At 40.9% G+C, this 14,518-nt stretch overlaps 1 protein-coding gene across 3 annotated transcripts in view; it reads right to left on the bottom strand.

Moving 5' to 3' along the window:
* LOC122541771 (peroxidasin homolog) overlaps positions 1–14,518 on the bottom strand; it is a 245,554-nt gene that overhangs the window by 19,258 nt on the left and 211,778 nt on the right. For all 3 annotated transcript variants that reach the window (XM_043678736.1, XM_043678754.1, XM_043678744.1), the window contains one exon: positions 13,788–13,996. In XM_043678736.1, coding sequence (XP_043534671.1) covers positions 13,788–13,996 — 209 coding nt within the window. The remainder of the gene's footprint in view (positions 1–13,787; positions 13,997–14,518) is intronic.

The following is a 14,518-nucleotide window of genomic DNA, read 5'->3' as shown; positions in this document are numbered from 1 at the left end:
CAGTCTATTCTCAATCATCAGTAAGATGTAATCAACAGGCTATCAAGCAGCACCTGCCAAACAACATCCTACTCACTGATGCCAAGTTTGGGTTCCACCATGACCACTCAAGTTCCTGACCTCATTACAGTCTTGGTCCAATCATTGACAAAAGCAATAAATTCCAGAATTGAAGTTAGAATGACAGCCTTTGACATCAAGGGGCCCGAGCAAAACTGGAATCAATGGAAATCATCAGACAAACTCTGTTGGTTGGAGTCATATCTGGCACACAGAAAGAAGGTTGTGCACATAAATGCCAAACAATGACCATCTCCACTAAGAGACAAACTAATCACTGCCCCTTGACATTCAATATTAACATCACTGAAACCCCCACTATCAACATCTACGTGTTACCATTGACCAAAAACCGCACTGGACTTGTTTTATGAATACTGTGACTATAACAGCAAGGTCAGAGGCTTGGAATACTGTGGCAATTAACTTACCTCTGAATCCCCAAACCCTGTCCAGTATCTACAAGGAACAAGTCAAGAGTAAGATGGGAATACTCTCCCCACTTGCCTGGATGGCTGCAGCTGCAACACCACTCAAGAAACTTGACACCAACCAGGACCAAGCAGCCCCTTGACTGGCACTACATCCACCAAGAATCCATTCTCTCCACCACTGACGCTAGTAACAAAAATTTACCAAAGATCCTTAGACAGCACCTTCCAAACCCACAACCACTTCCATCCAGTGGGACAAGGGCAGGAGATACATGGAGACATCACCACCTTCAGGTTCTGCTCCATGTACTCACCATAATGACTTGGAAATATATTGCCATTCCTTTATTGTTGCTGGGTCAAAATCCTGGAATTCCCTCCCTAAGGGCAGTGTTGGTCAACCTTAGCACATGGACTGCAGTGGTTCAAGAAGGCAGCTCACCACACCTTCTCAAGAGCAGTTAGGGACAGGCAATAAATGTTGGCCAGCCAGTGACACCATGTCCCATGAGTAAATATTAAAAAAAATGAATGGTAGCTTGAGGTCTGAAGCATTCGAATTGATTGGCAGCTGGGCTTTCAATATGATTTAGATCAGAGTGGTGCTGGAAAAGCACAGCAAGTCAGGCAGCATCCAGGATCAGGAAAATCTACGTTTCGGGCAAAAGCTCTTCATCAGGAATAGAGGGTGCCAATCGCTGTGAAAGACACAAGGTTCAGGCAGTGGCAAGCAATTGCTCTGCTCCTGAGCAAGTGAACAAGAAGAGAGTTGGACAGCCTGTGTGTATAGTTAATGAGGCGAGCAGCAGAAGATTGCATGAGAGAAGTCACCATGGGCCATGGCTGGAAACTCTCCATGAAAGTTTTCTGAAATTACATGGAGCCAAAAACAATGGAAAATTCAGCTCATTAACTTTGTCAAAAACAGTTACTAAATGCTTCATTTAAATTCTGATCCATATCTCCAGAAGAGATTGCCTCTGATTTAACATCTTGTGAACTACTTACATCAATGTTTTTCTGTGGCAAGGTCATTGGAAATGTCAAAACATTATAATCAGTAATCTCTAATGATATTAGATCAATCTTTTGTCACACTCTCGGGTCAAAAGATAAGATTGGTAGCTCTTTGTCCCATCCACTGAATCCTCCAAAGTTAAAATTTGAACATGTGATATGTAGGGCCATGGAAAGTCAAGGAATACTAGCTTCAATTGCATTTTAGCCTCAAGTGATGGAAGAACAAAATGACAATGCCAACTTTTCAACACGATGCACTATGTTTTTGTCTTGGTGCCCTCAAGCTCCAGGAGCACAATTATTTGCACTGTGCTTCTGCCTTTTAATGCAGTAAAATGATTTCAGAATTGCACTTATCAAATCTTTGGTGTAGCAAATAGAAACACTAAAATTACAAAATCATTAAAAAGACACCTTTGAAACTAGTACATTTAATTCTACAGGGTTGTCATTGCAATAGACCAGAGGTTACAGCAATTGCCATGTAAGTCAATAAGAATACTGTCATTTCTAAAGTTTGAGCATACTGGACCCAGAATTGTAACGTCACAGAACAAATTAAGGCACAATCCCGACTCCTGAGAATGACAGACTCGGCTGACACTTCAGCACAGAACTGAGGGAAAGCTGCACTTTGGAGGTGTCATTTTTAAAGCAAGTAAATTGGTTTCAGAATGGCCTCATTTTCTCTCTCAGGCGAATGCAAATGATGTCAACTATTATCAGAAACAGAGCAAGGGAGCTGACACCATTTATACCTCAGGAGACTGATGCAGATTATCTAGCTGCTTATCACCAAAGCTGTTTGTGGGATCTAGTTAGACATAAACTGGGCACTTAAAGAACATACAAAGGCCCTCAAGACTAACCTGTCATTCTATAAGATCATGGCTGATCTGCCCTAGGCTTCAAGTACTCTTTTGTGCAACTCCTCATTGCCTTCAACTCAATATTTCAAAAATATGTCTCCTCTTTAAATGCTTGCCATGATCTAGCCTCCATTACATTTTTGGGTAGAGAATTCCAGTTATTCACTACCCTCAGAGAAGAAATTCCTTTGTATCCCAGTTTTAAATGACTGTTCCTTTCACTGTAACTTTACTCTATTTCAAGATTCCCTCCACAATGAAAATATCTTCTCAACATTTATCTTGTCAAGTCCCCTTAGGATTGTGTATGTTTCAACATCATCATCTATCATTCTTGATATTACTATTGCTAACTCCCCTACCAACATCATTGGCAAGGTTATCACTGACTAGCAGCTAGACCAGGTACATAAATGTCATTGCTGCAGGAGCACAGGGGATTCTGTAGCAAGTAACTCACTACCTGACATCCTATTTTCCACTGGCAAAGCACACATCAGCAGTGTAATGCAACACTCCCTGCTTGTCTGGAGGTGCAGCTCCAGCATTGTTTAAGCAGCTCAACATCAGTTTGGAAAAAGCAGCCCGTGTGATTGGAGTTTTGACCTGCCTCATTAAAAATTCATTTAAACACTGGTGGAGTGTTCATCATCAAGAAGTCATACTGCAGAAACTCAGCAACAGTATATATGGGAATACCAATATCCATAAGCTCCCCAAGCAACACATAAACTAACTTGGAACTATATCACTCTCTCTGGGTCAATCATCCTGGAACTCCTTCCTTAATAACAATGTGGATGTACACTGATTTCCCATGACCTACAAGGACAGTGGTAAATACCAGCCTTGCCAGTACTACCTACACCTCATAAAAGAAACAAGAAAAATAGTTATGTTATTACTTTAAATCACACAACACCAGGTTAAAGTCCAACAGGCTTACTTGGAAGCACTATCTTTTGGTGCGCTGCTCCTTCATCAAGGAGCGAAGGATCGGTGCTCCGGAAGCTAGTGCTTCCAAATAAACCTGTTGGACTATAACCTGGTGTTGTGTGATTTTTAAACTTTGTCCACTCCAGTCCAACACTGGCACCTCCAAATTTTGTTATTATTGAAACATCGTCCATCACACTCGGCAGCCATGCATTCCACATTGTATCAATTACAATTTGTGATGATTTGTGATTTATCTACATATCAATTTACATATATTTATATATTGTGATTTATATGTATACATAACATAAATCTGATATATGTTTATGATCTATAGTAAATGTGACATATATGTGTGGTAGACACACACACACACACTTTCACCATTGGCTCCACTTCAAAAATGTTTCGTTGGCTTTGAAGGGCTTTAGAACATTTTGGGGCTGTGAAAGGTGCTTTCCTTTCCTTTCTTTAAAGAAAACGTTGACATCCCAGTCAGTGTATCAAACGTGATGTTCATTGTTATTTCAGCATTAGTTAAAAACACCCCATTTCCTCCAAACTATCATTAACATGACTTTAATAACAGCCTCACACATATTCATTTCTGGTTGAGATTATGATATTTTCCAGACTGGTCTGATCAGCAACACTGCTCTATAGCAGGGTCCTTTGGGAAAACAGAAGTTTTCACCTGTAAATAGCAAATCCACAATGAATCTTATTCTAATTTATGAAACAAGAAATTATGGAGAAAGTAAAAGTACCCCTTTTTTAAAATTTCAAATTTAAAATCTTTTCCTTTTAATGGACAAATTTCCTTTTGGATTCAAAAATCAATTAACTTCAGACTAAAAGTTGGAAGCAACTATGTGAAGCTATATATAAGCACTACAAATCAATAAACTGACAGACTTAGGAACCTGATTAAACTAAGTTAATAGCCTCCATATAGTCACTGTTACACAATATTATTATATGCATTAACAATGCACAAAATCCTATTATAAGATTGTCAGAAACAATTCAAACTACACTTGAATCGCTCCAAAGTTGTAGTCTAGATATGTGGTTACACTGTATTAGCTGCAATTTAACATCTGTGTACAAAGCAGATCCCAGGAATTCACACCTTGTCACGGTCAGCAAAACCACAGTACCACAAAGTACTCTGTCTTTTGACAGTGGAAGAAGCAAAAAAATCATACCAAGAATAACAGAAAAACAGTGGGCTAAAGGAGGTAAGGATTTTTTAAACAATTACGAGAGAACTACGTATTGCAGAAGGAAAATTAATTGCACTAAATGCTGACAAGCCCTCTTGACCTGAAGGCCTAGGATCCGAAAGGAAGTGGCTACAGAGAAAGTGGATGCAATAGTTGTAAACTTCCAAAATCCCGCTGTTTCTGGAAGGGCCTCAACAGATTGGAGAACTTCAAAATAAGTCATTCATTCAAGGAAGGATGGAGAAAGAAAACAGGGAACCACAGGCCAGTTGGGCTAAATCTGTCATTTGGAAATACTAGAATGAATTATTAAGGAAATGGTAACAGGGCATTTAGAAAATCATAATATAATCTGAAGTGGTGATAACAAGGTCAGCCAGGTGGACCTCAGAATATGAGTTTCCTGATTGAGGCTGTTAATCTGGTTCACTTAGGGAGCCTTGGCTGACAGATACAAACGAGAGTATCTGAAAGCTGGCTCTGAGGGAGCTGGATTCTCCCCATGTAAAAAAAGGGTGATGGTGATGGGGTACCGGCCTCTGTGGAGTTATTTCACAATCATTATTGATTTGGTGAAAATGAAATCAAAATTGACAGATGTATTAGAATTCTTTGAGAAGGAAAATACGAAGAGTTAATAATGGGTTAATAATTGTCATGAATAGGTAGTTGTAATATAGATTTTGCAACAAACTTATCTTTTTCAAAATATTCACAATGGAGGTTTTTAAATATGGTTACCTGACCTCACTTGTAGATGTAACTGTGACTAGCGGGCTGGAAAAACCAGCCTATATTAATCTTAAGAAGGATCAGAAGGGACATATGAAATTCAGTGGGCATTTCAATACAGGGAAACACATGAAAACGACTTTCCTGGAGATGTGAATAACTCTATCCTTTCTCATCAAACCTGGAAGAATGGAAGCCATTCAAGTTAATGACTGACACAACTGGAAGTCAATTAAAGATTTACTTCAGGTAAAAGACCACAGTTGAGACTCTGTACCAATCTTGGACTAGCCCAGATACCAATAGAGAAGCATGATTCCACTATTTGGGCACCGCCATGTTGGGTTTTGTTTCAAATTGCGGTCTGGCTGGGAAAAGCTCTCTTTTGCAGAGATCTCAAGAGATGCAGTGAAGATGGTTCTAGATACCTCTCTCCACTGTACTAACTGCGAACAGTATGCAAGAGCTTAGATTTTGCAACCAGGAGTTATAGGGGTAGACGCCCAGAAATCACCTCTATTCTGCTGAAAAGGAATCCATTAATTTTTAGTATCTTGCTGGTAGAACCAGAAAGGAAAAGAGAACTTCACTGGCTCCCTGATGTTGCTCTGCCAACTGAGTCCACTTACAATGACAAACAACGATTACTCGACTGTAGAAGCCATTGCATTTGCTGACCACAACTCTTCACCATCAGCTCTTCTTTCCAGACAAACAACATCTCAACTACAAGCTATGGGCCTGCAATGATATTCTGAAGGCCGAAATGACTTGCATCTTTATAAGTATCTTTTATTTAGTTACCCATTCAAGTAACTGTCATGTAAATAACTTCCAGCTGTAGATTGTAATAAATTAAGCCATAATATGTTTAAGGTAAACCTTGCTGCTGCTGGTTTTAATGTTATTTTTAATCAGTCCCAAACTAAAAAGGGGTTTTATAAACACACAAAAATTCTTAGTTCGTGTAACACTTGAAGGAAATGTCTGGTGTTTGGTCATGACACAGTAGGGGCACTGCATTTAGTGACACGGTGACTCAGTGACCCAGCACAGCACCAGTGATCCAGGTTCGATTCCAGCCTCGACCAACTGTCTGTGTGGAGTTTGCACATTCTCCCAGTGTCTGCATGGGGTTTCTTCCGGGTGCTCCGGTTTCCTCCCACAATTCAAAGATGTGCAGGTTGGGTGAATTGGCCATGCTAAATTGCCCGTAGTGTTCAGGGGTGTGTAGGTTAGGTATATTAGTTGGGGTAAATGTAGAGTAATAGGGTAGGGGAATGGGTCTGGGAGGGTCGGTGTGGACTTGTTGGGCAAAATGGCCTGTTTCCACAGTGTAGGGTTTCAGTGATTCCACATAAAAAGGTTTGTGCTGTTGGGGTGGAATATTAGCATGGATAGAGGATTGGCTAACTAACTGGAAACAGAGAGTCAGGATAAATGGAACATTTTAGCTGCTTTATCAATGTCATTCCCTCTTCAGAAGTGGTATTGTTTACTGAAGATTACACCATGTTCAACCCATTTTCAGCACCTCAGATAGTGAAGCAGCTGGAACACCCATGCAGAAAGATCGAGATAGCATTCAGCTGAGGGCCGTTAAGTCACAAGTAATGTTCATTTCATATAACTGCAAAGCCATGACAATGGAGAGTCTCACAAGCTCACCTTGAAGTTCAGTGGCGTTACCATGATTGAATTCTCCATCATAACATCAGAGAGAATCATTTGGTGAACAAGCTAGCTATATTATAATGATGGGTGCAAGAGCAAATCAGATGCTGGGAATTCTGTGGCAAACAACTCAAATAATTCCCCACAGCCTGTTTACTATCCAAAAGGTTAGCTGTATTGAAAGTATACTCTCCATATGCCTTTTAAAAAACCCAAGAAGTTCAACATTGCACAGATACAGCTGCATGATAGATCGTCATTCAATCCACAATCTTAAACATTCACTCTCTCCACCAACGATTCACTGTGGCAACTGCATACTGTCTGCAAGATTCACTGCAGTTATTTGGTAAGCCTCTTTTGACAGTAAGTGCCAAAATTCATCACCTGGGTTGCAGTGGTTCATAAATGCTGTCCCTGCCAGCAAATGCTCCCATGGATGAATTAAAAGAAAGTCTCAGGCATAATATTCAGCAAGGTCAAAATTACCTTTCCTTTATACAAGTCAACAATTGTAAAGCATTTAATCTTTTGAACATATTCCTCATTGAAAATCTTGGTTGCCAGTGCTACACGCTTGACATTTCTCACATTTAACCTTGTAAACTCTCTTTAAGACATTCCTTAAAATTTCTGGACTTGGACAAGTCTTTGTCACCTGCCTCAATATCTCCTTGGTGCCAGGTTTTGTTGAACAACTTTCCTCTGAAGTTTATTATGCTAATGGGGCCATGTAATTGCGAGCTGTTGAAGTTTGATATTGCTCCAGTGTGAAGTGATATTTCAGTCCCTTCATTCTGTGATCAGGGTCACATAACTAAGGGGGCTATTTGTTGACAGTATTGCTGCCTAATCGCCACACTCAGCCTTCCTTTTGGTTGACATTTTCTATGGCACCGATTTCTGCTGAGTTGTCACAGGAGCAATCATTCGCATTTCAAACCTTTAAGTTGAAAAGAAGGGTACTGCAGGCAAAATAAACATCCAAGAACTGTAGGGAATTTTATTTTCAACAAAACAAAGATTTGTCAGTATTGTGAGCAGTCACCCTTAATCAAGGGTTTTAATTTAAGACACTGCTGCTTGACGTGCAGCTGGGAGGAAGAGATTGGAGGTTTTCTCACCAGCTGGCTGGAGATATCCAATCTGCCCAACAGCAAAGGCATGTTCTCCTTGCTTTCCTGCCAGCTGCTGGCCTGGCCCTCAAACTAAGTGAGGAGCATTATGTCAGGCATCCCCCACCCACTGCCTGTGCACATTCCCTTCTGTGAGAAGGAGAGAGGCATTCGGAGACATTTGCGTTGGTGTGTGAGCACTTTATCTGTATCGTTCAATGCACAGGGAGATGTGAATCCCCAGAGCTGTAATTGTCCATATGTTGCTAGTAAATAGAATGTAGTTTGGGGAATTTGTGAGTTAAAGGATTCTGAGTGAAAAGTGTCTCAGTGTCAGCAAGGGTCTGGAGCTAATGAAAACCAGTAAATCACTAAGTGATGGGTGTGCCTGCAATACCTATGAGACGTTCATCCCCAAGCCACTTTTTGTGACAGGAGCAAATGACTGCAGATGTGGGAATCTGTAATGAAAACACTAATTGTTAGAAATCACAGCCAGTCAGGGAGCAGCAGTGGAGAGAGAGAGAGAAAAAAACATGCCAACCTTTCGAGGCTAGATAACTCTTCGGGGCATGTTTTGTGTCCGTGTTTCAGGCAGTAGTTTGGTGAAATGCTGTCAGATGCTGCACATACTCTTCCCTGTGATGAAAGGCCAATGAGCTGGTGACGGGTTCAACTTCTGTCAGTGCCATACCTCCTTTTTTGTTTTAAGTGTGAGCTCTGGGAGTGGTTCGAGAGGCACCAATTCTGCAGCATTGCTAGTTCTAAATTGATAAATGAAATGAGGTAACAGGTATCGATTGCAGCATTGATTGCACAGGATCTTGATCAGATGGGCCAATGGGCCAAGTGGTGACAGATGAAATTTAATTTAGATAAATATGAGGTGTTGCATTTTGGTAGGGCAGGACATAAACTTCATGGTAAGTTCCTTGAATAATGAGACCAAGGAATGCATGTCCACAGGGTAGTGAAGAAGGCATTTGGCACGCTTGCCTTCATGGTCAGGTCACTGAGTACAGGGGTTCGGACATGTTGCAGCAGTACACTGTTAGAATGCGGCATTCAATTTGGTCTTCCTGCTGGAGAAAAGATGTGGCTAAACTTGAAAGGGTTCAGTAAAGTTTACAAGAATGTTGCCAGGATTGAAGGATTTGATCTATAGTGAGAGGGTGCATCGGCTGGGGCTGTTTTCCCTGGAGTGTCAGAGGCTAAAGGGTGACCTTCTAGAGGTTTATAAAATAATGAGAGGCATGGACAGGGTGAGTAGCCAAGGTCTTTTTTCCAGGGTACGGGAATCCAAAAATAGAGGGCGTGGATTTAAGGTGAGAAGGGAAAGGATTAAAAGGGACCTGGTGAGCAACTTTTTCACGCAGAAGGTAGTGCGTGGATGGAACAAGCTGCCAGAAAAGGTGGTAGAAATGGGTACAGTTACAACATTTAAAAGGATGGGTGCATGAATAGGAAGAGTATTTGGCTAAATACTGCCAAATAGGACTAGATTAATTTAGGATATCCAGTTGGCATAGACAAGTTGGATCAAAGGGTCTGTTTCCGTGCTGTATAACTTGATGACTCTATTAATATTAAGATAAATCAAAGAATTCCAGTAGTAATTGAAATTTGTGCAAGATTTAAAAAAAACTACATCACTTTTGGCTGTGCCTTTAATTAAAGACATGTGCAACTTCAGACAAGAACATTGGCTCCCTCTGAAGTAGCAAATATAAACAGAAGTAACAGCTATATTCTCTACAGTGTATTGGTCTAGACAATGTCCAGCCAAGGCTGAATGAATGGAAATCATTTCACTCTGCCAGCGACTTCACACAGAAGAATACAGTGCTACCGCACCTTCGGGTTTTTTTTCAGTTCACTATTAGGAACCTGAAGAGATTACTATAAGATGACAAAGTGCATTTAGAATGAACAGTTGTACAAATACCTGTCAGGAAAATATCACAACTGTACCCCAAAACAGGAAATCTTCAATCAAACGATACATTGAAAATCAGAATAGAAGCAAAGATAGCTTAAAAGAATGAGCAGGCAGGAGGCTAGAAGAACACAGCAAGCCAGGCAGCATCAGGAGGTGGCGAAGTCGACGTTTCAGGTGTAACCCTTCTTCAGGACTGGGGGTGGGTATGGGGAAGCTGCAGATAAAGGGGGAGGCGGGGGCAGGGTGGTGAAGTGGGGATAGGTGCAAATAGGTAGAGAGTACGTCCTGGCTGGTCAATGGAAGGAATAGATCCGGTTGGTGGCAGGGAGGAGTTAAAGAGAGGGGGAGGGGTCGGGAAGGGGGTCGGGGAATGGGGAGGGAGGTTATTTGAAATTGGAGAACTCCATGTAGGCTGCCCAGGCAGAAGATGAAATGTTGTTCCTCCAATTTGTGGTTTGGTTTGTTGTGGCAATGGAGGAGGCCAAGGATGGTCATGTTGGAAAGGGAGTGTGAAGGGGAATTGAAATGGGCGGTGACTGGGAGGTCAGGTTGGCCCCTGCAGGCCTGGCTGAGAAACTTAGTGAACCTTTCCCTAAGTTTACGTTCGGTCTCCCCGATGTAGAGAAGACCACATCGGGAGCACCTGATACAGTAAACTAGGTTGGAAGAGAGGCAGATGAACCTCTGTCTCACCTGGAAGGACTGTTTGGAGCCCTGGACAGAGGTGAGGGAGGTAGTGTATGGCAAGTTTTGCAACTTTTCCGGTTGCAGGGGAAGGGACCTGGGAGTTCGGTGGGAGTGTTGGTGGTGTTTGGAATAGTAGCACAATACAAGGATTGGCGAAGGGAATGGTCCTTGCAGAAGGCAGAGGGGGTGGGGAGGGGAAGATGTTCTTGGTGGTGGGTACCACCCCATCAGTCTCTGCACCCAACACATTATCCTTAAACACTTCCACCAAATTGTCTCTAAAAGAATGAGTAGGCTTTGTTGTCCCTGGGGCTACATTAAGACCCTTCTGACAATATTGTGTTTCATTCCACAGGCACACTAACTAACATACAAACATACAAAAGCTAATCTTTGAGAGACAGGTAGTTCTCAAAAATGTTCTGAAAGTGGACATTACAACCTACCATTTATTTTTTTAATAATTCTTTTATGGAATATGGGCATCAGTGACAAAGCCAGCATTTGTTACTCAAGCCTATTTTCCTGTAAATTGAATGTCTTGTTAGGTCATTTCAGAGGATAGTTAAGAGTCAATCACATGCCTGGAGTCACATGTAATCCAGAACGGAGAAGCACAGCAGCTTTCATTTCCTAAGGAACTGAGGTAATCCAGAATGTCAAACAAAAACAAAATCATTGACAGTTTCATCTTTAGATTCTCGCTTCATTAGCCAATTTAGATTCCACTCGCTGTCACAGTGAACCAAATGATCCAACTGTCCCCAGAACACTATCCTGGGCCTCCAGCTTGCTCGTCCAGTGACATTACCATCCACCATCACCTCCCCAGAGTAGCAGGATCTAGTTACTTAACACTTCTTGCACAGAATATTTCATTTTAAAAAATGCAGCTGCAATCACAATCGCACTATTTTTGACTAAATCACAGCCAAGAACGTGCTTGGGTTTGACAAATGGCTAAACCATTTTGCAGTTGGAAAACTTTCCAGTTGGCCAGGAACAGAAGGGATGTATGTAAAATAATGCCAAACCCAGATGGAACAAAGATATCAGGATTTTCTGTACTCAGAACATGAAGTGGAAGGAGAGGGAAGGGAAAGATTGAAAATCAGAGAGACAGTGTCAGCCAAAGTGGCAAACAGCACCAATAAACACAAGCTACAAAGAGAAAAACGTTTCTCTTTGATACTTATCACGCATTGTGGTCTCCACAGAATCACAGTCCTTATAGCAAATAGTCCACACTTGCTCCCAGCTTCCAGTGGGTTGCTATATTCTGCTTGCTTTGTGTGGTAACTTTGAGAGACTATCTTGTGGCTTTTCTCAGTTTTTGGAGAATGTCCTAAATCCACCAGCACTAGTAAAATCCTGTTGCAGCTGTTCTCCTTCCCTCGCCGCAGCACAGCAATCCTCCCAGCATCCTTAGAATGGCTCTAGGATGTGTCTCTTTGATTAGAGATCATCTTCATTCTACATCTAGTTATGGTAGATCACAAAGCCAAACAACATCTGGGTTCCAGTGACCCCACAGAACTACTGCACATCTATCTAAGATATTCATATTCTGGGGGGAAATCTGTAATCTGATCTCAAGAATATCTTCCTTTGCCCTCTTCCTATGGTAATATGTAACACATTAACCTTATATACACATAAAAATGCTAATTGGTTTTCATTGGTTCCAACTCCCCTTTCATGCTAAGCGTAAGTGAATAATTTATTGCACAACTAGTTACCTATGACTTTGGTCAACCCAGTCGACTTGTTGCAAAATCAGAGACTACTGCCATTGTCCCCAAGTGCAGAATATCATGGACTGTGTTCTCAGTAAAACAAGTTGAGTCTCTCTTTAATTGCAGAGAAAAAGCATTAAACCCTCTGTCAGGGAATGAAGGGCAAAGAAATACAATTAATGTGAAAAAGGAATTACAAGAATGAGTCAGCAGAGGATTTGAAGCAAAGTAACAATTCAAACGCGAATTCACCAGAAGAAAATACATCACAATAATTTGAAAAGAGTGGAGGTGACTACATATGGATTGCATGTATGCTTATTAACATGCCAAAGCATCCTGATTAAGTTCTGGGTTATATGAGGAGGCAACAGCAAAGACTCCAAGGTGATGCTATCAAAATGCCCAACATTACCCATCAGGTGCACTGCAGGTCACATGGTGCCCTCCATTCACCATAACATAACATAATTTTGAGACATAATCCACAATGAACCATGGGCAGTTTTTTTTTCCCCCATTAGACAGAGACAACTGATTATGTATAGCTTAATCCCTGAAGCATGAGATATGGTGAGGAGGCAGCCTTGATGAACTATCACAGCCATAACAGGGACTAAAAGTGCAGCACTCTCACCAATGTCAACTGACCACCACCCACTGCACAGCCGCTCCCCCAACCCAAAACCCTCACAGCAATATTATAATATTATGAATCAAATGTATAAGACAAGATGTTATGGAGAAACTAGCACCCTCCAAAAAAATGAAAAAAAGCATAAAGAAGATGGGAAGTTACATCTGATTGTTACAAATAAACTCTTTTTCTGGCTTTTAATTTTAAAAGACCCTTATCACTGAATTTTTGGGAAGCATGAAGGTCAGAACAAATTGTCAAATATGTAGAATTTTCTCAACGTAACATTAAAATTAGGCCCAATCTGTTGTCTCAAGCAATAATTCCAGCCAAATAGCTAGAACTTTTACAACAGATGCAAAGAATTATTCATATTTACTGTGGGAATTGTTACGATGAGCAGGAATTCTGTAACATATTCCTCATCAACAATTCACGAAACACTAAATAGCTTTAAAATGTTCAACTATCCATGCAACAGTCGACAAGTGGGGTGCTGGTAAAGCACATCCGGTCAGGCAGCATCCAAGGAGTAGGAGAAGCAGGCATAAGCCATTCCTTCATGAAACGTCGATTCTCCTGCTCCTCCGATGTTGCCGGATCCGGCTGTGCTTTTCTAGCACCACACTCTTAGACTCCAATCTCCAGCAACTGCAGTCCTCATTTTCTCCATTTTGTCCATGCAACACTCAAACATCATCCATTAAATAATGACAAACCTTCACAACAATCTTGCCACATCCGCAAGTCCATTTTTGGTATATCATCACAACTCTGATAACCATGAGGATATTCTGCTACTCTGAACACATCAGGCTGTATCCTGGTGATGTTGTCTCCATTATCACACAGGACACGGGCAAGAGATGTCTGCTTGATTTGAGTCAGCTGGGCTGGAGTGAACACCCAAGGATTCTCATACCAGAACCTGTTTGCACAGAAGAAAAAGAAAAATTTAATATCTATCATAGTCCTTCAAAACCTTTTCCATTAATTGTGTCATTAATGAGATGTCGAGTGTCTCTTATTTTTAATTTTATATTCCTTGATCTATTCAGATTTGTTACTTTTGATTTAGTGTCAGTACTTCGATTAGCACAGTTTCAAAAAACGTTAATTTATATTTCATCAATTCCCTTTTGACATGACATCCTACAAAAATGAAATAAATGTAAACAATTCAGAAGCGTTACTTTAAATAAATTTAATTGCAATGTTCACATGCACTGGTTTACTAGATTATTGTAAAATAATTGAACAACTTAATTGCAGACATATATGGGTTCAGTCATGATTTATATTGTTACAGTTCTCTTGCATTAAGAAAACAACTCCAACCACATTGCACAGTGCTAACACAGAAAGTAACCTTTAAGCAGTAGAAAGGAAATAAAGAGAAGAGTTTGTGGGAGACTTTTGAAAGCAACACAGGGAAAGAATCAGAAAGGGT

Source organism: Chiloscyllium plagiosum, chromosome 3 (assembly GCF_004010195.1).
Source record: "Chiloscyllium plagiosum isolate BGI_BamShark_2017 chromosome 3, ASM401019v2, whole genome shotgun sequence".
In the NCBI taxonomy this organism is placed as follows: domain Eukaryota; kingdom Metazoa; phylum Chordata; class Chondrichthyes; order Orectolobiformes; family Hemiscylliidae; genus Chiloscyllium; species Chiloscyllium plagiosum.
This window is presented reverse-complemented; position numbering and strand designations above follow the sequence as displayed.